The following is a 25,436-nucleotide window of genomic DNA, read 5'->3' on the forward strand; positions in this document are numbered from 1 at the left end:
CCGTGTCTTTTCAAGAAGGTACTAAATTCCAAGAAATGTGTAATTTATAAACAAAAAATTTTATATAGAAAAATAAAAAATAATTAAGTTTTAAAATTATCACAACAATATAATAAATGTGGAAGGATTCGTTTTAAAATTAAATTAATTTCCAAGTCGCTAAAACAATTCCAGAGAAATTAGCAAAATGGTGCAAATTGTTTGACAGCGAGTTTTAATGATGTGATAGAGTGGTAGTTTCGGTAGCATAAATAGTTATCTCAGAGCCAGGTTTTAATCATTCTACACTAATCCCCGACTTGCGGACAGTCAAATGAAGTGAATAAGCTGGAATTTGCTTGATCTTAACTATGTTTTAATTTGCTGAATTATTTCTAAAAATAATTTTCGATGTGTTATATGGTATGTATGTAGGACAGGATGGTAATGATGTTACCTCAGTATGTTCTTCTCCAGGCTTATCGGTTACTAAACTTAAATAACGATTGATTGACGTTGAAAAGTTAATGGATAATTAGAATGAATAAATATGTATAATTATCTTAATACTTAATCATATCTTGGATGGCGTCATTCAAAAAAAATCATTTGATCTTCACTTATTCCCACGTTTGATCATACTTAGGTCTCTAACCTCTCTAATCGCAGATTTATCTACTACGTTCTATATTCACTGCTACACGCTTCATTTAAGTTTTAATATATGGTAAAGAAAGGATAAGTTTGGGTACAACCAAACATTTCATACTCTTGTAACGTGCAAGGATTAAAACCGGGATAATACCTTCAGGTACATAAGGCTTGTTAGTTATGTATATGAAATCTACAGCAAGTTTTCACACGATTTATACATTTTGAGCAATATATACGCCATAAAGCCATCCGGAAGTTCGAAAACCTTAATATTAGGTATACGGGTGCTAAGGGAAGTATTAACCGGATCCAGCTCATTTTTGACATTCAGACATGCTATTATCAGCTCACACATTGACCGATATTTTCGGTAAAAAGTCAAATAAAGGCACTGTTGTCTTTCACAAAATCAGGTAAATAAACCACGGAAGACGGATCACTCTTCTGACTGAGACCATAAGTAATCCACAGTAAGGTCTTGACTTGGCTCCGAATAAATTCAACATTAAAGAACAAAGTCAACATTTCTCGACACCTAAAGAGGCGGTTGATGCTTTCAAAACGCAAGTTATGGAGATACTTCAAGCAGAGTGACAAAAGTGCTTCGAGATTGGAGAATATTTTAAAATATAATAAAGCGATTATCCCTAATCACGAAATATAAAACGCAACCTACCATTTAACTCGATTAGTTTTAGGTGGTACAAACAACCGTTAGATCAACAAAACTATTATGTTACAAGAATTAAACATTTATTTTTCGATGAGATCGCGAATAAATTACAGTCAAATTTTCTTGACTTATATTAAAGACCATAAACTCAGACTTTTATTCATATATGTATGTATTTTAGTTCTCATCAGTTAAAATTATATATTAAGGATATAAGGTTAGGCCAAGGTCCAGGACAAATTCCATTTCAGCGCTTGCCCTTTTAGTTTCATTAAAATATCTTCTTCTTCTTCTTTACTGGCGTAGACACCGCTTACGCGATTATAGCCGAGTCAACAACAGCGCGCCAGTCGTTTCTTCTCTTCGCTACGTGGCGCCAATTGGATATTCCAAGCGAGGCCAGGTCCTTCTCCACTTGGTCCTTCCAACGGAGTGGAGGTCTTCCTCTTCCTCTGCTTCCCGCGGCGGGTACTGCGTCGAATACTTTCAGAGCTGGAGTGTTTTCATCCATCCGGACAACATGACCTAGCCTTCATTAAAATATCACACATACTTATTTATCAAACAGTACGGTTTCAACACAAGTAGAAAGACGGAGATACTCTTATATGATATATTGGGACAAAGAAAGCGACGAGCTGATTGCAATAATTTCGGCATTGTTCTACTGTACCTGAGAACGTACTTTGAAGCAATTTTCTATATAAATAATACTCACTAACTGAGATACTTATACTGATACTGTCCAATTTATGGTATAAGAGATAAAGTATATTAGGTATTGGGGGCGGCCAATACTACCTGACCTTAATCAAGTTTTCGCAAAAGGATATTCTGTTATTGGAAAGAGATGCTCTCTGAGTTTAATAAAGATTAGTCACATGTTCAATAATGTTTCTTATAATTTACTCATATTTCAAGTTTGATTGAAGACGTAAACCACGTTCCAAAGACTCTCTTTGTACAAAGTTTTTATTTCTACATGATAAAGTGAAATATTCAGATAGAATTTAAAATTACAATTAAATGGTAATATTCATGGTTGTAGTCGGATTTAACCCATTTTAACAACTTTACATACTAAAGTCAAAATGATGTTATGCACCAAATTTGGTGGAAATCGGGTTATTAAATCTCGATATTCCGATATACATATGTATATATTAGGTTGTCAAATATCTCCCTTCCTCCTTTTTGTCTTTTGTATGCCATGTATAAAAAGCTATCTTTCAATACTACACATCTTTGAAAGGTCTTGACATGACCTACAAAACGACCTATGCATGATTACTTTGGATATTGCGTTCAACAGTTATAAACGTGTAAACATGGAGTTCACTAACGCCGAATTCGCGCTATTTTAAAGTTTTCCTTCGTTAAAGGCAAATCCGCTAGAGAAACGTTCCGTGAGATTACGTTGTTTTGGGGGATGGTACTCTATCACTTCGAACTGCGTTTCGACGATTCAGAGCGGGTGAAAACGACACCATGGATAAGCCAGCCGGCGGATAACCTGGGACGACGAATACCGTTCAAATCATGGAAAACATCGAGTTAGACCAGCATGTGCCATTTCATGACATCGCCCAGAAGATGGAAGTTAGTCACCATTTTAAACCGGAGTTCGGATGGAATGTTTTATCGCTTCCACCATATAGACATATGTGTACCAGGCTACCACAAGCTATTCGAATTTGGTAACCAACTTTTACCCAACCGCCCAACTCCATCGTTTTTTTTTCGTCTGTTTTTCTTAGATCATTCTTTCGATTTAGTTAGGGGTATATAAAATGAATACCAGTCAAATATGAATAAATATAAATTAATACGAGTCATTTTTATTCCAAACATTCTCGCAATTATCTGAATAACAATAATTGCAATACCAACTCTACCTGAGAACTATCACTAAGCTGCTACAATTGTCATTCATTAACATCTTTTTTCACATATTTTTGGAACAAATACTTATGAAGATCCTTATAATTCATTTCTTTGAAGTTACTCGTAAGTATATTGAACAAGTACAATATTCTTAACGGTCTCAACTGAGAAATTGATTTAGAGGCTTTAGAGGCTTTAGAGGCTTCAGAAAATCGATTTTTCTGAGGATTTTTTGGGAAAGAAAGAAATAATTGATTAAAGTGAAATTTCTAGGGTTTATAGTTATATGTATATGTAAACATCGTCCGAAAATTTTTTGGATACGAAATCTTTGATATTCTGCCTTGGGAAGCCGTTGCCTGATACATCTCGCATGTGCATTTTCCGGACGGCGAGCAGGATGCAGGTCACAATTTCTATCAGAAACAAAAAATTTAAAGAGATTCATATTTGTTAAGAACTTATCTCCTAGTTAAACTAATAAAATTCAAAAAAAGTCTAAAATTCTAAAATTGGTTAAAAATTGAAAAAAACGTGGTTTTTGACCAAAAAAAATTACTTTATGTTGTTTAAAAATATGTTCAAACTTGACTTTTCTTAGTTTAAATTGAAGATAATTTAATGCCAAAGAAAATAAACTTTGCCAAAATTCCATACAACGTTTAGTTTTTTTCTATCCTGCCCTCCAATAAAAAAAAATCGTAAAAATGAAAAACCGAGAAATCGCGCGTCAAAGTTTTCGCTTTCTGCCCAAGTGCTCATACATCTGCTAGACGCTCGGTCACTATTTCCCTTCTAGCTTCGACAATATTTCGAATTGTCATTTATAGAGAATTTTTAATGAGATTCCGTGGGATTCTGTAACGTGAGACAGTCTCAAGTCTCTAAATTTGAGATTTTGAGTTAGAGACAATTTTTGAGACTTGAGACGATATTGCTATTCTGTAAGTGACATTTGTGACTCTATTACATTTCATTATTCAGAGATGTTTTTACACTTGAATGAAAATAAATATGTGGATAACAAATATTAAATTTTCTATAACATAGTCAAAAAACATAATTATCAATAAAAATAAAAATATATGTTGACTTTGTTTCATAATATTTACGAAATTTATGTAAAATTTATTTATTATAACCGTTTCGTGTTTGAGTTGCTTACAAGATATAAAAAAACGGAAATCAATTAATATCTATGATGATCTCTATTCAGTATATTCAAAATGGCAGACAAGAGTTCTTTTTAGTTTTGTGACCAGCTAACTACCATGTCTCAAATTTGAGACAATATTCTGAGACTAACGCTAGAGACTGTTTAGTGAATAGTAACTAGTCTCAAATTGAGACTTTGCCTCAAAATGTCTCAAATAGAGACTAGAGACTGGTTACAGAATCCCGCTATAAGCATTGTTTCAAACTGGGCAGTCGTTTGCGTTCCACAGTCAATGCTTAATTTCTATAAAATTTTATTATGATATATGGCAACGTTGTGGGCAACATATGTTTTACAAATGTCATTCATAAAAATATGTTTGAAATATTTAAATTATAACAGACAATACATAAATTTGCTAGGAAAATTATATCAAAAATGGATGAAAACAACAAAAGAACCCCAAATTTCATCACTAGCGAGTCGGAGCACCCATTGGAACTGAAGGAAAATTATAAGCTGTTATTGAGTGCAAGCGAACGGACACTTGCCCTACGCTACGAAAGATGTCGCTGAAAATTCAAAGCAAATTCAAAACAAAAATCAGCTGTTATTTAAGCATTGCTTAAGACTCCAATATTCAGTGCTTAAGCATAACCTAAGTATGAACTGTAAAACACTATTTTCCTGTTTTATCTTAAGCACAACATAAGTATGGACTGTGAAACCGGGCATAATAGTTTAACGGACATACTGTTACGAATTTTACTCCTTGCTAGTTTTACTTTACTGGGTTCGTATCTCTGGATTGACAAATAAAACCAATAACTGTTTAATTTAATTCAACAACTCTTTATTTTACAACTCGTCTACACTATAGCCAGGGATAATGGGATGCCCAACTTATTCCAGTGTGAGAGCGCCTCAAAATAAGCGTTTTTTATAACATTTTCCATTATGGCCAGATCGAACAAAATAAGAATTTTTGGGCATTTTAAATTAAAATACCCAACATTATTTACGATTGCAAATTATTATATATTGGACTTTTAATATATGGCGAAACTACTTAATTCCTATTTTATGATTTTATGGTATTTTAAAACAACTGACTTTCGATCTTTCAATACTTATTACGGTGAATTAAGCCTGTTAGTTCTCAATTAATAAATGTTTTTAATCAATTGTAATAGAAAATTAATTCTATTATGCATCAAATTACAAAACGTTTCATGAAATATATTTAAATTTCGCATTTTCTTTGATTTTCATTGTTTTAAATTTTTATTAGCGATCTTGAACGGCGGCAACAAATTCCTCCGTTCACATATATTTTTGGTATAATTTCAATCTGGCCGTTCCAGTCATTCCAATTGCGAAACGTCAACACCTACCCAATCCAGTCAACTGTCAAAGTTCGGTAGGTGAGCGGCTCTCACATTTCCAGTGACAGTTGAGTTGGGGATCTCTTTATCTCTGCTATAGCAGTCTCTTAGCACTGATTGATTACGTTGGCGCTGCCACGGCTTATATAGCCACGCACTTCTCGCTGATGCCGACGTGTCCTTCTAGAATATTGCGTCTGGAAATTACCAGAACATAATGCTATACGGCGCCAGACGCAAGCAGACAGCCGCGGCGCCAGACTCAGCAATTGTTTAAGTAGACAAGCAGACAGTGCGGCGCCAGATGTCTATTGTTTCGAAAAGCAGACAGCCGCGGCGCCAGATGTCTACAACAAGACAAATGCTATTCCATATACCTACAGCTATTGTTCATAATAAGGGATGCATATAGCAATACAAATATAACTTAATACTACTTTTGTAACAATACGTAAAAGTAAACAATAATAAGTCGATACACGTTTGCTAAGAAATACCCGACCTGAAGGGTGTCATACGAACATAAAGCAATTGTTGTAAGTCCACTGCATGGAACTTATCTGTCAAAGCACATGTTGGAAGTAAAGCGAAATAAAAGGTATGTGTGAATCAGCCATTAAAGTTACGCAATTGTCAAAAATGACAATAACGCGAACAGCTGAAAGTATAAAATAATTATCTAAATTGTGTGGTGATTTGTAAAAAATGGCTTTAAGAGCGGCTTTTAGCAAGTAAATGTGTATTATTACCATATGTATACATTAATTTAATGACTAAGTTTTTAGGCTTACATTGCAGTCATCAGTTCGACAAATTAGCTCTACTTCCATCAGTCGTTTGCAAGTAACTCCAATTTTATGTGCTGAACCATTGAAGAAAAAGAAGAAACTCGACCCACAAATTATTAAACAACGCGAGGATCGTCGTAAAAAGAAATTGGAAAAACAAATTCGACGACTTGAAAAAAATGCCAGACAATTGAAACCAATAGAAGAACTTGAAATTCCTCTTACGCTCCTGGACGAAAAGGAGTAAGTTTATATGTAGTAGTACGTTGAAATAATATTCTTAATATTTCGTTAATTGTAGTAAACGCACCCGGAAATTGTTACCTTTAAGTGATAAAGATCTTGAAACGAGAGCATTACTGACCAAGAAGTGGGCGAAATACAAACATCAACAGAAAGTCTCTGACTTCCAAACAATCGACCGGCTGTTACAATCACAAAACAAAGCTTTGGACGAGCTGCGAAAGGAGTCTGAAGAACTATATCAAGAAGCTATTCAACAAGATATGGCACTTTTACCCGTAACAATTAAAGGACCTGTAGCAACACCTCCAATTAAAAACTATGTTAGTCCAGATGGCGATTATATTCATGAAAACAAAAAATGGGATTAACTTGTCAAAATATTAAAATCCTTATTTTGATATTGAAACTGATCTTTTTTTTTTTAGTATATTAAGAAGCTTTGGCGCATGAATCATTGGCCATGCTTTCGCCTAACCAATATTCTCAACTTTATACAATTATTCTATTATGTTTGCAAGCTCAACAGCTAAAATAGAAAGGAAAGGTAAATCACCAGCATAATAAATAATTTTATAATCAAACAATGTTTTTCAAAGCTTCCTCAATCACAATTTCTTCTATTCCTCAGCTTAACAGGCTTCCTAAAGGTACTTGTTTTGATTAAAAAATGATACAATTTATGGAGGAAAATTTTTGAACCGCTTCTTTGTCCTCGTAAAACAACGAAAAATTGTTGAATATAAACGAATACATAAGTTGCAGAATTGTACTTTGCAAAAGAAACTAAGGCTAAACCTTCTAATTTATATATGTATTTCTATAAATCAAGGCACACGCAAATAGATCAATTGATGCTGGGCGAACCCTAAAATGAAATGCTTGCATAATCTTGATTTTTTTGCATGCAAACTTCAGACACGAATTCAATAAATAATTTCAATGCGTATATTTTATGAGACTGGTGATTCATTCTATCGAGCAGAAAAAGCTTCAAAGCAAACAGTTTTGACTCTTAATGTTTAAAGTTGTCAATGCCAACGAATATTTATCAATAAATTTTCAAAATTATGATGAAGATGGAGACGTTTTTGCCGCAGCTTGCCTTTTTTTTACACCCCAATTGTAGACGCGAGCCATATTTACCTCAGTAGTCGTCAACTGATCCCTACAAAATCAATAATGTTAGCTCACAAATTAAGCAATATAAAAATTTGTTAAATATACCTAAGGAAATCTTGATCATGCTCAACTGTTTTAAGATTTACAACTGCAGAGGTCATGTTTTGCTTCAAAAGCTCTTCAGCTTCGTCCAATGGATACTCTAACATCACACTGGCACCTAGCCAAAGACATACCGTTTTCGTTGGTGGTACAAGAGTCTTTATAAAAACTTGATCACTTAGTAGAAACTGGGTTTCACGTTCCTCTTTTTCTTCTCTTAAAACATTTATCATCTCCAAAGAACGCTGCAGGTCTGGAATCTGTGATTTTAGTTTGCGTCGACGTGCTTCAAGATTAAAGGCCATAAATCTGTACTTGCTATGTTGTTCATCTAATCTCTGTAGTACTTTTTCACAATTGTCTTCATTTTCTGGTTGTGCCATAAAAGTATCAATTTCTTCCTGAAAAGGGAGGTTTAAAATAATTTTATGAACCTGTTTTTCTCAAAAATTCAATCTATAAGGTTATGGTGACACAAACGCCCTATAAGGCATTGGTTCATTTAACTTACCAGAAATATGGCCTCTGGTATGCCAGCGAAGGATTTTTGATTTTCGGCTAATTTTGGCATTACTATAGAATCCATTATACCAGTCATGGTTGTAAAATAGAAATTTTACCTTTAATTGAAAAGATTTATAACAGCCGATGAATGCAATAGAGACACAAACAGATATTTCCAAACCACATTCGCTCGCCGATGAAATGTCAAATCAAAGTTTATGTGAAAGAGACGAATGTAATTGAGCATACACCCTTGCCACCCTGGCACTTTGAATGCAACAGAGATTTTCTTTAACTCTTACGGGGCATCTCGACTGGATAAAATTTATCTTCCATCTATCTTAAGTTGTGGTTAAAAAAAATGTTCTTTACCGAAAAACTTAATTAACCAAAGGGTGATAAGCAGACATTGAGGAAATAGCCCTTCAACGTAAAAGTTACAAAGAGCATGTAAACGTAAATATAACTTTTAGTCCAGTCATTATAGTAAATTCACCTCGGAATTCGATATACCCATTTATATGTCTGTAAATACTTGTATATTGAAACCCTAAAGTTGTCTCAAAACCTACATATGGCAGGTATACCCTTCCGAGATTCTTACCTAATTTAAGCTTAAATGACTGGACTATTTGAATTTTGCTAGCGGAACTTAAATGAATCGTTAATTATACAAATGCGTCAGATATTTCTTAAAATTTCTGTGCTTGGGAATTGCTTATAGCCCTGACAGACGACAGCGCTAATATGCATTAGCGGGCTTAATTTACATTTATTTGCGCATTTGACCCATGTTAATGCAAGTTTGTAACGCACAAAAATTCCGTGCATTTGGTTGATTTGACTAAATTTGAGTAGGCAACACTGCTCAAAAATGGCCGATTTTTGCTATTTATTGACAGATGTCGCACTTTTGCTATCTATTTTTCCAATATTCTTAACTTTTTTGCACACTTTTTCCGCATTACAATCAATTATTGCTATTAATTTCACTCTATTTTCTTTTAACGTAGATAATAATAAACGATTTTTTTTGTTAAATTTATATTGATTTTCCAAAATTACCAAAATTTCTTTTAATACTTTATCTTATTCATTTTTGTTTCACTTTTTTTTTTAATAAAGAAACAAATTTCACTATCAGCTGTCTAAATGCACAAGCCTGCCGTCTGTCACCATAAAATTTCAATTCGCATTAGCGTTGCTTAAGGCGCATTAATTTTGCTCGTCTGTCAGGGCTATTAGTGTGTATTGATTAGTTTGTACGAGTACGCTATTGTTTTCAGAACATTGAAGTTTCGTTACTCTTGACTTGCTGACGGATTAAACACCCTGTTGATGTTTCTGTTGTAGCGTTTATCTAGATGCTGCTTTACGGGGCATCTCGACACGAAAGAATTTATAGAATACTAGCTGTCAAACGAATTGCTATTACTATTGCCAAATCTGTATGTGGGCATTTGCTATCATGATAGAATCATTAACGCAAAGGCGTAGGGTAGGAAGGTTCGAGCTGATGTAGCGCATGCTTTGAGCTCTTGAAAAATTTATTTTATCATTTGCGAAATGCCGTCGGGTAGGTAGCTGATGTAGCTCACGTTTGAAATCTTTTATGTGGGAAATAAAAAAAGGATTAAGATCCTTTTGTTTACAAATGTATTTCTGGGAAAAATAAGAATTCATATTTTTGGACTATTATATAATAATTGCGGCATAAATTTTATATACCAATTGAAATAATACATTTAAAATGCGCAATAATATTTTGATTTATGCTTGTATAAGTTTATTAAATTTAAGACTTCGCTCATTCCCAGCCCAATTTGCATAATTTTTCTGTAAATTAATAATATTAAACTAAATATTAATTTTTTTGAAAAAATGTTGTTTTGAAAATGTACTTTATTTTTATAATATAACACAACTCGCCCGCTCTTGTAAATTTCATATTGCCAAATTGAAAATACCGTCGGCATATGTGCAAATGGGATATGTTGCCTCTTCAAAATTTTCATAGAAATGAAAACTGCACTGTCAAACTGTTGAAATGACAGCTTCTAGCTTACGATTCATGGCAAACTAGATAGTATTCTATGTCTAGTAAGCTATGAGCAATGTGGAGTCTCCACAGGCTATGTGCACGGCAATGCAACTAGTATTCTATAAATTCTATCGTGTCGAGATGCCCCGTAATATACATAAGATAAATTAAATGTTGAATTCTAACTCAACGGTAACGCCAATATAGATAGAAGTGAAAACAAACAAAGCTCGTAACAGTATATTCAAATCCTGATATAAATTTGGGAATATATGAGACATCTGCGATATTTGTTTTCAGTATCATTTTTATGTAATTTTTTTTGAAAGCTTACGATTTTCCAAATAATGTCTGATTCGGATGAAGTGGTTTCTAGTGACCATGAAGAGGAATTTGTTAGTGAAGAGTCTGAAAATGAAGGTGAGAAAATACACGTGTTTAAAGAATACATTATAATTTGTCGTTCCTAGATGCTGCTGACATGCCCAGTGGTGAAGTATTTATTGAGGAGTCGGAAAATGAAAGTAATAATTATTTGTCTCTAAGTAATAAATACGGAATTAATAACATCTTTTTATAGGCTCCGATGACAGCTTTGTTGTTCACAGAGCAGCAGCCAAAAGGGGAAAAAATCGCCGCGCAAACATATCTTCTGATTCAGATCAGGATGACGAAACTGAAAAACAAACATTATCACCACGCACTCGAATGAGTATAACAGGTGTAAGGCCCGCAGATCTCTCCGACTCTAGTGAAATTGAGTACTCGGATGCAAGGTCAGAGGTAGAGGAATCGACAAAAAGTTCCGTCGAAGATAGTGATGGTTGTGAGGAGAGGACAGTACAACATCAGATCCAATCGAACTCAGTCGATAGGTCTATTAATAAAAATAGCTTTTTGGATCAATCAGCTTCAGAAGGAACAGTCGAGGAGAGCATTGTTGCAGATTCTGAAGATAGTATTACGTATAATGGAAGTGAAGCTGATAAAAATTGCGCAGTTGCCACTGCAATCAATGACCGTCGAACACCGAATAAGCAAAAGGTTGAAAACGTTGTTCATGGAATTATTGATTCACCGATAAGTTCAGCTCGTTATAGTATGCAATTTGAAAAGGCCATAAAGGAAAAGTTGTCGTCTACAATGTATCAGCCTAGTCCCAAAGAAAAATATCGCTCTCAAGTCGAATCGTCAGATGAGAGTGATGTTCAAGTTATAAGTTTTAGGGAGAAAACAATAGAAATTGGCAGCAGCAGTGATGAAAGTAACCAAGAGAACAATATTCCAAATTCAAATACACCTAACTACAAAAAAGGAGATGTCGTCAGACCTAAAGCATTTTTGTTACAACCAAAAATCTCTACAAAATTGGGATTGAAAACAGAACGCTCAACCATTACCGGCAAAGACGCGTTAAAGGAATCGATTCTAGTATCAAAAGAGTTTTTTGATAAAGAATTGAGAAAACTAAATGAATTAAAAATCGAGTTGCAAAGCGCAGAAAAATTACTTGAAAAAATATCCAACAGTTTGCCCGATGGGGGGAGGCAACTCTCTCTTCGTATTGATCGTCTACGAAATGATATTCACATTAAATCTCAATATATAAATACTCTTAAAGTGGAAGATGACTGCGTACCTATATCACCTGAGCAACAAGTTCGAAACAAGGTAGATCCGTTGAGCTGGGATGATCTTTCTGCTGCTGTAAACAAAGTGAATCCAACTCACACGGGAAAACAAGGGCTAGCAACATTTAATGCTCAGCGCGAATTAACAGTTGAACGTCTTAAGGTCAGTTGTAAAAAATATGTTATTAACAACGGTTATGTTTTTGTATGATGAAGTCTATAGAACGGATATCTGATAAAAATGCTGTAGATTTTTTATTGTCGGCTTTTAATTGCATAAGTTATTTTGCATTGAATGCACAGAGATGATATATAATTTCGCATTTATTGATTACAATGTTTCACGCACTACTGACATTTTAGTCAATATTTTAATTACATATTTCACTCATCGTTTGAACTTATAAGATATTTTTCTTATAGGATATTCATAGTTCACTAAAAACGTGCCCTACCGAAGATGTACTTGCTGAAGACCCAGTGGGTTTACGTGTAACACTTATGAATCATCAGAAACATGCATTGGCTTGGATGAACTGGCGAGAGAATCAAAAACCACGAGGTGGTATACTTGCTGATGATATGGGGTTAGGAAAGACACTAACGATGATAGCGCTAGTGCTTGCTTCGAAAAATCGTTCGGAACAAGAAGCTGGCACTAAATCTGATGATGATGAAAGTGACAATGAAAATGAAAATGAGGGATGGATTTCAAAAGGGCGAAGGGATTGTGAGTATCTGAATTACAAATGCTTCTCCTTGTGGAATATTATATTTTTACAGATTATCCTGGAGGAACTTTGGTAGTTTGTCCTGCGAGTTTAGTTCGTCAATGGGAGGAAGAAGTCGATAATAAAGTAAAACGCCACAAACTAACTGTTTGTGTTCATCATGGTAACAATCGGGATACAAAACCAAAGCATCTACGAACATACGATATAGTTGTTACCACGTACAACATTGTGTCGCGTGAACAAAAGTCTCAAGGTGCCCTTTTTGGCATTAAGTGGCAACGGATAATACTTGACGAAGCACATGTTGTACGTAACCACAAAGCTCAAATGTCAATTTCTGTATGTGCATTACGTGGAAAATACAAATGGGCTCTTACGGGTACGCCAATTCAAAACAAGGAAGCAGATGCCTATGCACTCATTAAATTTCTGCGTTGTACCCCTTTTGATGAACTAGCTCACTGGAAGAAGTGGATTGACAACAAAAGTGCTGGAGGTCAGCAGCGCTTAAATGCATTGATGAAATCGCTTATGCTTCGTCGAACAAAAGTAATGCTTCAAGAGCGTGGAGCACTCCAATGTTTACCCGAAAAGCGCATCGAGCTTATTGAAGTCTGCTTGGACAAAGAAGAAATGAATGTATATCAGAAAATAATGGTTTATTCGCGTACGCTTTTTGCGCAATTCCTTCTTCAACGAGCGGAACGCAATACTGATTTTATGTACAAAGAGGATAGCAATAAGCCAACTTTCATGCAAACTAAAGATCCCAACGGAGCGTATTATAAAGTACATGAGAAATTCACAAAATTGCATCGCGGTCAGAAAGACGTCAAATCACATGAAATTCTGGTCTTGCTATTAAGGCTAAGGCAAATCTGCTGTCATCCAGGTTTAATTGATTCGGTATGAATTGTGTGTTGTTAACTGAGTTATTGCGATATTCGTAATTATACATGCCTTGTATATTTTAGATGCTTGACGATGCTGATAACGCTGAAAACATGGAGAGCGACAGTGATGATGAGAAACTCAAAATTGATTTGCTTGAGCAATTGAATAATTTAGCAATAAATGATAGTACAGAAAATCGGAGTATAGAAGGAGAAGAAGGTCTCAAACCTGACGAAGAGATCATTGCCAAAGCTTCAGCAAAAGTCCTGCAACGTAACAATCCAGTATTCAATATTAAACGACCATCCTCTAAAATTAAAAAGGTTTTGAATGTTTTGAAAACGAAAGTGCTTAATGGAAATGACAAGGCTATTGTGGTTTCACAGTGGACCAGCGTTTTGAATATACTAAAAACACATTTGGAAGAGCAGGGCTGTATAACATTATCTCTTAATGGAACCATACCAGTTAAAAACCGTCAAGAAATTGTAACACAGTTTAATGATGTTAACAATAATAAACGAATTCTTCTACTTTCGTTAACTGCCGGTGGAGTAGGCTTAAATTTGGTCGGTGCTAACCACTTGCTAATGATCGACTTGCATTGGAACCCACAGTTGGAAGCACAAGCGCAGGACCGTATTTATCGTGTGGGTCAGAAGAAAAATGTAGTAATTTATAAATTTATGTGCAAAGATACCGTAGAAGAGCGAATAAAAGCATTGCAGGATCATAAAATGTCAATTGCTGACGGTGTGCTTACCGGCGCCCGTTCTGCTGAGGGTAGCAAACTAACAATGGAAGATCTCAGGGGTCTTTTTGGCATGTAAATAGTTACATTTTAAATTTTTTATAAATCTTGTATTTATTATTTTATTGTAAGTTTTTAATGCAACCGTGATAATCTACATTCGTACACATTAATCTCGAATGAAATTCGCGTTGCAATTTAGTAACCGAATAGTCGCAGAATTTGCATTACTCATATACTATATTTTATGGTGTTAAGCCTTAAGAAAAACAATTTTGTTACAGCAGTTTAAGCATTTTCGAAGGTATTATTTTATGTAATTCTTAATGTTGAAATTAACTAATCGGTCCGGTTTTTTTTTATAAATAAATGCATTCATGACGAATACAAACTAATATTTTTTATGTTTATTTATTGGGTGTGTAATCTATATACATATATAAAAGAAAGTTGTTAGTTACAGCATTTATAAGTCAAGAACGGCTAAACCGAGTTGGTTGAAAATTGGTGAGGAGGTAGCTTAGAAGCCGGGTAAGGACATGGGATAGGATGTTTATCTCTTAATGTCAAAATTTAATACAACTCATATACAAAAATTATATTTTGTTAAAAAAAATTCATGCTTGTAGGAATCATTTAAATATATGGGTACAATTTTAAACAGATTCTTCCTCAAAAATAATACAATTGCTAAGTATTTGGAATCAACGTATAACTTTTGTAGCCGACCTTCTCGTCTTTCCACGCCTGAGAACCGGTTTATCATGTGCAGTCCACTAGAATGACTCGATTGGACTTCAGTGGGAAATGATGAAGCTATGTTTCTATTGTCACACACCGATGCAAAAATTCGGTTTTATTACGACTAAAGAGCACTCAAACACTTCTCAGAATCAGTTATTCGTTGTTTTTGTTGGATTATGAACTTGCGAGGCATCTACTTTGCACAGAGCTTTCGCCTCTTTAAGCTTAGCAAATATCTTTTCATCGGTGGATTTCCCTGAGCCCAAATTCAACAGTATTTTCCTCCAAAAAACAATGATTTATTAACACACAAAATGATCTATGATCCATTTTTTGTAAACTAACACAAGTTGCTTCGCAGAAATGCTATATGGGCATTTCCAACGGTCGCGAACCGTACGTTCGCACGCATTTATAGTTCAAAAAACAAGGAAAACATAAATTTGTCTTAATTTTTTTTTTTATGTTTCGATAGCATTTTGCTAGGTCTTTCGTTGGTGCAAAAGGTAGGATCTTTCAATTTTTATTTTTTAATATGTTAGCGACAAACATCCGGTCGCGAACGTACGAATAATGGAAGTTGCTTTTGGGTGCAACTAGAAAAACGCAAAAAATAGCGAGATGGAGCAAAATATTCCAAAAAGATTAATTTATATTAAATTGGAATAAAGTAACTTACTCCTAACTAATTGTACGCTGAAATTTTTCCATTGGTATTTTATTTATAAGGTTGAGTACCGGTCGTGAACGTACGATTTTTCCATCAAGTTTTTATTTGGATTTTGGAAACCTTTTCTTAAATAAAGCAAACTAATATTCCTTTTATTGATTGAAAAGATATAAACATATTTAAAGCACAGGGAATATTTATTTAATATTGTTATATTTTGAATAGGCCGTCGTAGGAAATCGAATGCACCATTCTGATACCTGCAATATTCGGTATATCCTTCCATTTTCGATATAAAGTTGGAGATATCTCAGAAATTGTATCAGCTCCAATATATAAAATTTCATTTCCAGTAATGTGCTCTTGTGCACAATTGTGAAAAGAGAATGCATCGTTTAAAACGACATTTTTTGTTCTCGTAATTTGCCAGATTTTTCTTTTCACAACTGCTCCAACGCCATCGACTGCACCTTTACCATGTGACGTTGCAAAGTAGTTCCACTCAAGTTTTTTACAACCAAATTCGGCCAGTAAACCAGGTAAACTCCAAGCAACAAACTTATTTTTAAATTGACTGCTACTTCCGTTCGAAAAAACGAAAATATTTTCAAATTCGCCATGCTGTTTTTTTATCTCTTCAATAAGCTTCGTTATGAAAACGTAAACATCGATTTTGCTGTGATTTAAACTATCACTAATTACTGCAAACGACTTAGTTTCATCGAACAACTTGCTTATAGTTGAAATGTGCGCTTTGAATTTCATTTTGGCACACCAGCCTATAATTTAGAAACAAATCAATACTTACGGTCGCGAACGTACGAAATTTTGAAAATCGAAATAAAAAGTTTGATGCACTGTTTACCTAAAGTAATTTTGTTTTCTGATTACGGATGCTTAACTTGCTTTAGTCGTGTTTTTTTAGGCACCTGTTTGCACTCAATGTGAAGTAATAGCAATAAATGACGTTTTCGGTCGCGAACATACGATTAGATCGTAGATAATAAGCAAAAAAGCAAAATTTACCGTTATTCGATTTTTGTTTGGCCTCTTTGCATTTTTCTCTTCTTATTTGGTAATAATAAAGAGATTTTGTGGAAAAGTACAACTATAACATAAGTTATTCATATAAAACAACTCAAGAGAAAAAATACCTCTAAAATAGCTCAAAGTAAAAACAAATAAGTTTTCAGGTTTCAGGTCAAATTTTTCATGAAAAATACCAAAGAGAGGTTATGAAAACATTATATTCAAAAAATTTAACATCTTTCTAAAATCTTATTAAAAAAAATTGTATCTTTATTAACATTTTAATTTTTGGTCCTGGTTGACGATTCTGTGGAAATGCTCATATCTCATTAACTTATAATTATAATCCAACTAATAGAAATCATATCGATGGATCACGTCACAGTGAAACGTGGACGGGTCCTCTAGTAGTTAAATAAATTGTTGAAATTACACGTAAAAAAAGGTTCTGTACGATGTTCACGATTGCGGCCGCAATTTTAGCCTTAAACAAAAATTTAAAAAATATGAATCTGCAGGAAAGTCGGTATTGCGATATGGAAAATTTTTATGTTTATTTTTTCGAATTTTACGAAATGGCAGCGGTTTGAACAAAGATTATCCAAATTGAAAATATGAAGATTTCAAAAAAAAAGGTTTCATGTTCTCTCCAAATTGGAACTAGATATCTTGTAAACTCTTCCTTTGAGAGTGGAAACCGTTTTGAAAAACGCCATTTTCAGAAAAACGCGTTTAAAGATTGGAGTCGCTATATTCCCCAATTTCACATTGAGACGATCCCTAAAAAAATGTTAAGTTCTTGTTTTTAGTTACATAATAAACTGTTTATAACTGTTTTTGATCATATAGTAATCTCATTGCCAAGTGCAGTAATTTCGCTTAAGTTCTTTGAGGCATATTTCTCTCTAATCTAAACTGACTGACTAAACCAGCAGAAACAGAAAAAATAAAAAGGGGGTACGAGACCTTTCACTAGATCTAGATTAATTCCACAATTCCACATCGGTTAAGTACAATAGATGCAATGGCCTGCTTAGGCCTTAAAATTAAATTAAAATTAAAATTAAATTAAATTAAAATTAATTTCGTGACTGTGTGCTGTCAAAACACTACTGCGACATTTGCCTTTACGGTTGTGCAGTCTGAATCAAGTTCGCACACTGCCCCGCCACATCACCCGAGTGCCCAACAAAGGCCCCCTACGCTCTAAAGGATCTCAAACAAGAAGTAGGACTCCCATTCTGATCTGAACCTTCGTCCCGTTTCAATCCTCTTGCAAAAACCACTCAAACTCTAACTTCGCAAAGGACTATAAATCCTACGCAGAACCTTTCTCTCGAAAACTCGTAACTTCAACTCATCAGATGTTGTCATCGTTCACGCTTCTGCATCATATATGCAGTAGGATGGCAATAATGAGTGACTAGTAGGGTTTGGTCTTTCTTCGTTGAGAGAGGACTTTATTTCTCAATTGCCTACTCAGCCCAAAGTAGCACCTGTTGGAAAGAGTTACTGGGCGTTGGATTTCAAGGTCGACGTTGTTGTTGATGTTAACGCTGGCTGGACGAAATTATGTACGACTGCGAAGTTATGACTGACAATGGTGAAGTGGGAGCCTAGTCGCGAGTGCGACGATTGTTTGCTTGATAACAGGATATATTTCCTCATGCCCTCGTTCACATCCAAACTGATTTGTCCAACCTGGAGAAAACCGAACTAACGGCGCCGTTGTTGAGGTCAATGATATCGATGTCATCGGCGTACGCCAGCAGCTGCAGACTCTTATAGAAGATATTACCATCTCTATTTAGTGCTAAAGCTGGAATTATTTTTTCCAGGAGTAGATTGAAGAAGTCGCACGATAGGGAATGATTTTGTCTGAAATCTCGTTTGGTATCGAACAGCTCGGAGGGGTACTTCCCGATATTGACGGAGCTTTTGGGCAGTTTACACAGCCGTATAAGTTTTGGAGGATGGAGTCATGTGTAGAAGTTCACGCAAGTGAGGAAAGTTCTCTGATCGCCATTCACTTGGGAGTGGCCAGAAACGATTCTTTTACATATGACTCAAGCAGCTCACGACTTCCGGTCTTTGACCAAGTATCCTCTGGGTAGCCTAAGAACATCTGTTTGAAGGCGAGCTAAAGTGAGAAGGCGAAATATCCCCTACTTAGGGTTGTGCGCTGTGTTTGGGACCCGCCACGTAAAAAAACACCCCCAATGAAAAGGGGGATGACGACCATGGCAAACGAAATAAGGACTACGAATTGAGGGCATGCACCTGGAATGTCCGGTCCCTTAATTGGGAACGTGCCGCTGCCCAGCTGGTTGACGTCCTCGTGAAAATAAAGGCTGACATCACCGCCGTCCAAGAAATGCGATGGACGGGACAAGGACAGATACGAGTAGGTCCTTGTGACATTTACTACAGTGGCCATATAAATGAACACAAGTTTGGTGTTGGATTCGTGGTGGGAGAGAGACTCCGTCGCCGAGTACTATCATTCACTCCGGAGATTGAACGTCTAGCCACAATCCGCATCAAAGCGAGGTTCATCAACATATCGCTGATTTGCGCCCACGCCAGAAGAGAAGGACGATGTGGCCAAAGATGCTTTTTATGAGTGCTTGGAGCGCACTTATGAGAGATGCCCCCGCCACGATGTCAAAATCGTGCTTGGCGACTTCAACGCCAGGGTGGGCAAAGAAGGTATCTTTGGCGCAACAGTCAGTAAATTCAGCCTCCACGAGGAAACATCCCCAAATGGGTTGAGGCTGATCGACTTCGCCGGGGCCTGAAATATGGTTATCTGTAGTACTAGATTCCAGCATAAGAAGATACATCAAGCTACCTGGCTGTCTCCGGATCGAAAAACCACCAACCAGATCGATCATGTTGTGATAGACAGAAGACACGTCTCCAGTGTTTTAGATGTGCGTGCGCTCCGAGGTCCTAACATCGACTCGGACCACTATATTGTTGCAGCCAAAATTCGCACCCGCCTCTGTGCAGCAAAAAACGCACGCCAACAAACACAAGGAAGGTTCGACGTCGAGAAGCTGCAATCACAACAGACAGCCGAACGATTTTCTACTCGGCTTGCACTCCTGCTCTCTGAGAGCACTCGTCAACAACTCGGTATAAGGGAACTGTGGGACGGCATTTCAAACTCCTTACGTACAGCTGCAACCGAAACCATTGGTTTTCGGAAAGTGCAAAAGAACAGCTGGTACGACGAGGAGTGCCGTGTCGCAGCGGAGAGAAAACAGGCTGCCTACCTCGCAACGTTACGATCGACCACAACACGTGAGGGATGGGATATATACCGAGAGTTGAGGCATCATAACTCAACCAGAAATTGACCGATCGACTTCAAATTAAAACTGAGCTTTTTTGAATACATTTACTATACAATGGTTTACGATCTTTTTGATTGATTGAAAATTGTGCGGTATAAAGTTAACAAGAATATATTGATCTGGAAAATATGTGGAACAAGGTCATGCAGTCATCATGAAACTATGCTTCCAAATGTTATAGTCCAGTTTCGACAATTTTTGGGCGTGAGATGAAACACCTTGAGGCCACTACTTGTGCAAAGTTTTATGCTGATGGTATCATTTATGTATATTTGATTTGTATACTGCAAAGTGAAAGAATTGGATGGAATTTAACAGTTTGTTAAATGGGAAGTAAGCGCTTTCGCCTTTTGTCCAAATTTAATACCTGCTGCTATATCATCTTGTTTGGAAATTTAATGCTTGTGGTGCATTTATTCATTGAGCTATCGCACTAATAGGAGTTTTCAACATAACTGTTATATGGGGATTGGGCGTGGTTGTTACTCGATTTTACCCGTATTCACAATGTATGAAGAGTGCTAAAATTTCTTCTCATCAGTTTGGTTGATTTAACTTCAGCGGTTCGAAAGATATGTACATTAAGCCATTTAGAGTGTAGGCCACACCCAGTTTTTTTTTTAACTCACAAGGGTGCCTCGCTACCGGGTTCCAATATATGTACTAAATTACAATTAATGGACCGGTTCGGACCATCTGCAATACCAACCCCCTTGGGGGTCAGGGAGCACGTCCACAAAGATTCATCTATATATATTATTTTGCAGAGCTTCTTCTGCTAACAAAAAAGTAAAAAATTCACGTTTCTCCAATTAATTTGAGTTTTTTCTATTTATTAGCTTTTTGGAAAATAAAATTCTTTAATAGCAGTAATTATGCATTTCTTTATTTGCTATCCACTTTATTTCAATATGTTTTATCATAATTCACAGTTAAATTATCAACTAGAATAAATAACTAGTTCTGAAACTAATCTAATAAACATAGGATTTTTCCATTTGATATTTTCGCATTTCATAGTTTGTTTTTCCTATATACATACATACATATGTTAAATATTTTATTTATGAATTTGATTATTAACGGATGTATTCAATTAATTAAGCTTTCTTTGCATTTTTGGAATATATTAATAACGTTTTACTACAAATTCGACTTTAATAAATACGTTCTTACATACACACAATATATTTACGTTTAAAATGTTATAGCTGTTGAAAAATGCAAACTGTTTCCGTTACATGCATAATATTTATCATAACTTTGTGATTCATATATTTATACTTGTGCATACTATGTGTAATTTGTTTGATGTAATGAGATCTATGTTCACTTTTTCATGTGTCCATTTCCTAGGCTTCCGGGACATTCCAGTAGATTTTACAAAGAGTTAGTAAACAATATTTCTAAGTAACTATAAAGATGCATCCAACTTCTTAATACATATGTATTGGTACTCTTATGTATATCAAGTATATACAAATGAAAATTGCTTGAAATTTTTCATTTAATAAGTCCTTATATCCGCAATTTTCCAGTAACTTTCCGTTAAAATTATTGGTACTTTCCAAGTGATAGTTCCACTACATATGCAAACATTTATCTGAATAACAATTAAGTAGATTGGCTTCGGTACTAAGAGTTTAGTCATCCCTGGAAAAAAGAAATCGATTTGTTTCAATTAATATCGGTTTTGAACAATATTTAAGCGATTTATATAGGATAATATTTAAGTGTGTACATTAATATATAATTTAACACTTAACTTAGAGTGAACAAAAATTATGTGGATTTAGAGTCAGTTTTTTTATTCCTACGCACGAGTTTTAGAATCACCGCCCATCCAGAAAAATATGAGTCCGAGAATTGGTCTAGTGTTCACTCAAATAAAAAACTTGAGAGAAACAAGTTTGATTACTTTTTGTCACTTTTCTCAGCACCTAAGCATAGCTAAGCATTTTGAAAATTAATTTAATGACAGTCCCAAGTATGTATGTTTAAGCAATCTGTATTGCAAATTTACTAAAAAATAAAAGTAATAAAAGTTGAAATAAGAAATGAGTAACAGCTTTTCAGAAAAATATATAGAACAATATACTTATACCATATACAGTGAAATTCCTCATAGCCGGACACACAGCGTGTCCTCACTGAAATAATCAATGCGAGCCAGTGTCAGGCGGGAGTGAATGAATGATAATATTTGTTTCCGTTGAGACAACGCGAACCTGACGGCTGATCGAAGATCGCACGTGGACTGGTGTATGTACACATTTGTAAAGCCACAGAAAAGGCAATATATGTAGGTATTCGGACAGTTCGGTGGGATGTCTGAAGGTATGCGCTTCCAAGTACGTAAGTCTTGACCTCCCAATCGTGGGATAGTCAAGAAGGAAGTGTTGAGTTGTTTCCACCTAATCTTCTTTCATACAGCTTCAGCAGACGGCATCTGGTAAGATTCCCAACTTTACAGCATGGACGCCAATATGGAAAGGGCCTGTTAAAAGCCCCACAACTAGGGAGAGGCTAGCCTTATTGAAGGCAAAGAGATCACTAGATCTCCTGCGATCATTCCTGGACCAAAAGGCTTTTGCGACAGCGCAAGTACCACTAGCCAAGATTCCGTGAATCCCAGTTATCTAGTAGTAAAACACAAATGGATACGGAGCACTGACCAGCTCCCATTCTACCGATAGGGGTCCTAAGGTGGCCTTCCTTGCTAGCTCATCAGCTTTACAATTTCCGCTTCCGACATGGCCCGACATATGTATACATATGTATGTATGTATGTGTGCAATATGTTGTAGTGAATCGTAAGCAATAAAACACTTAATTTCGATGTATATGTACATATGAAAATATATCAACTTGAGAAGAAGGTCGATCATTTCGGTACATTATTGAAGAGGTGTACTACAGTGAAACCTCCCACAAGCGGACACTGACGGTTCCACAATTTTTGTCCGCTTATGGGGGGGGGGGTCCGCTTGTAGGAGTGGGCGAATAAAAATTTTACTAAAATTTATACACATACTACTTTTTAAATAAATTAGATTTCTTGGTAATTTAATTTATATATTTCATTTTTATTGCGAGATGTTTCATAGTTATAATATATTGAACATATTTATGTTTGGACTTTTAAAAATTCCTTTACCGAAGTCTGTCGCAACTTTCCTTGTTTCTGTTTTATAAAACAGTTTTCAAGATGACTTTCCAAGTTTTTGGTGTACTGAAATCCAGTAACGTCGTCACTGACGAATTTTTTAATGCGACGAAGTTGTTTTAGTGCTTCAGTGTATGATTTAATTTGACTCGCATCCTGAGCGCATACTTCATTGAGGTCTTCAGTTTCTCTGTAAGATAATTCGTCAGTAACCGTTTCGTCAATAACAATGTCAATATTATCATCTTCTGTAGTAACAATTTCGTCGATTAACAAAAAGTCATCGGAATGCTGCCCTTGCCCATTTTCATTTAAAAGCCTTATCAAAGCCGATAACGTAGATATGGGAATATCGTCTTCTGCATCGAAGTCAGAAATTTCGTTCAAACTTTTCTGGAAACCAGCTTTAGAAAAACAGTTTTTAATTGTTTCCATCGTTACGTTGTCCCATGCAGTCTTAATAAAATAAATGGCCTCCAAAATGTCAAAGGTTTTGTGGCATATTTTCCCGGTTAACACGACTTAAACGTTTTGCAAAGACAAATCAAATGAATCATAATTTTTATTTTTTCATGTTAATAGCTACAAATTGCTACATATAGATCCCTCACAGTTTAACATATGGTGTGTGTACGAGTATGTACTCATATTACTCGTATATAGATTTCGGCTGTTCGGTTAGTTACTCTACATTTACTTCAATTATTGGTCTTCGTTGTCCTCAAATAAGAGTTTCGCATCCGCTCATCAGAGGTTTTTACTGTTTTCTTTACACTTTCGTTCAGTAATCCAAGTTTCTTGTCCCTTGTCGAGAGGTCCGCGTCCGCTTTCGAGAGGTAATGAAAATAAAAAGTAGTAAAAAAGTGTCCGCGTCCGATCACGAGAGGGTCCGGTTGTTAGAGTGGAATTTGTTCTGAAAACGCAAAGTAAAACTTGGTTCCTGAATTTTTGTCCGGTTAAGAGAGGGGTCCGCTTATTGGAGGTGTCCGCAAGTAGAGGTTTCACTGTATATGTACTGAGTGGCAATATTTAAAAATTCTGGAACTATCCACTTTCAAATTGACATTCCACATTCTCGCTTTATTTAGCTGCAGTAGAGTTTATTTGTTCTTTAAATTGAAAAAAATACACTTTAGAGAATTTATTTGTAGTTGAAAAGCTCGGAGTTTCTCATGGGTGTTTTTATTAAATATTCGAGGCAAAAATTTGTGAGTTTCCTAATAAAGTTATACTATAAGTGGTCGTAAATCTTCAAGCCATATCCAAATTGTTTATAAAAGAATAAGACTACAATAGGAAAAATCCGAAATAAAAGTTTTATGTTTGAAATGAGTTGTGGCGAAGCCGCTTTGCCAGAGCCAGCGCCCTTTGTTGGTGAATCTCAGTTAGATTTGTTAAGTAGATGAGGAATTGTTTATTTTAATAATGCGTGTCCACAAAAGTTTTATGACGCCAGGCAGCATCACCATGCTTAGCAGCGTAAATTCTCATACGAGTAGCTACATACATACATATGTATGTACATTGTACATGCCTATGTAGGTATGTGTAATTGTCACCCATATGGAATCTTGTTAAATACCTTGGTGCAGGATGAAAAAACTGGTAAACAGTTGAGTATGTTTGTAAGTTGGAAATGAGAGCAAGTTTATAAGATACATAAGTATGTATACACTAAAGTCCATATTGCCTGGGCTTCCATAAATGAGCGGAAGCACGGCAATATTTTCATTTCGAAATTACTTTTTAATGAGCGAATGCAACAAAGTATGCCATAAGTTGATGTTCTATATGTTAGTATGAATATGTTCTACAATTCTTTAATATTAATATAAGATGATACATGGCAACGTGCCTAAACATATGTATCTAAGTACATACTTATGTATATGAATATTACACAGTAGCAACAAGCCATTACGAAACA

The 25,436-nt window shown here is 35.4% G+C and overlaps 4 protein-coding genes across 11 annotated transcripts in view; 2 read left to right on the forward strand and 2 right to left on the reverse strand.

The window, feature by feature from the left end:
* The first annotated feature begins 6,303 nt into the window (after positions 1-6,303).
* Positions 6,304-7,171, forward strand: LOC105226638 (39S ribosomal protein L40, mitochondrial). The gene is made up of 3 exons (XM_011205615.4): positions 6,304-6,462; positions 6,517-6,762; positions 6,821-7,171. Exons 1-3 carry the CDS (start codon positions 6,437-6,439, stop codon positions 7,131-7,133), a joined length of 585 nt encoding a protein of 194 aa, XP_011203917.1. The 5' UTR covers positions 6,304-6,436; the 3' UTR covers positions 7,134-7,171.
* Positions 7,172-7,696: 525 nt separating this feature from the next.
* LOC105226637 (prefoldin subunit 3) lies at positions 7,697-8,708 on the reverse strand. The gene is made up of 3 exons (XM_011205614.4): positions 8,498-8,708; positions 7,990-8,387; positions 7,697-7,930 (listed from the first exon to the last, which is right to left on the reverse strand). The coding sequence occupies exons 1-3, from the start codon at positions 8,582-8,584 to the stop codon at positions 7,831-7,833; spliced, it is 585 nt and encodes a 194-aa protein (XP_011203916.1). The 5' UTR covers positions 8,585-8,708; the 3' UTR covers positions 7,697-7,830.
* Positions 8,709-10,723: 2,015 nt separating this feature from the next.
* On the forward strand, positions 10,724-14,936 carry LOC105226635 (transcription termination factor 2). The gene is made up of 6 exons (XM_011205612.4): positions 10,724-10,951; positions 11,002-11,055; positions 11,112-12,325; positions 12,586-12,892; positions 12,946-13,802; positions 13,871-14,936. The coding sequence occupies exons 1-6, from the start codon at positions 10,879-10,881 to the stop codon at positions 14,618-14,620; spliced, it is 3,255 nt and encodes a 1,084-aa protein (XP_011203914.2). The 5' UTR covers positions 10,724-10,878; the 3' UTR covers positions 14,621-14,936.
* Positions 14,937-21,207: 6,271 nt separating this feature from the next.
* The window catches only part of LOC105226634 (protein doublesex), a 138,375-nt gene continuing 134,146 nt past the window's right edge, over positions 21,208-25,436 (reverse strand). For all 8 annotated transcript variants that reach the window (XM_049448813.1, XM_049448812.1, XM_049448815.1 and 5 more), the window contains one exon: positions 21,208-21,996. Coding sequence is in view for 1 of the 8 variants with exons in the window: in XM_049448815.1 (XP_049304772.1) it covers positions 21,851-21,996 (146 nt within the window). In the remaining 7 variants the exon portion in view is untranslated. The remainder of the gene's footprint in view (positions 21,997-25,436) is intronic.

Source organism: Bactrocera dorsalis, chromosome 2 (genome assembly GCF_023373825.1).
Source record: "Bactrocera dorsalis isolate Fly_Bdor chromosome 2, ASM2337382v1, whole genome shotgun sequence".
Lineage (NCBI taxonomy): Eukaryota > Metazoa > Arthropoda > Insecta > Diptera > Tephritidae > Bactrocera > Bactrocera dorsalis.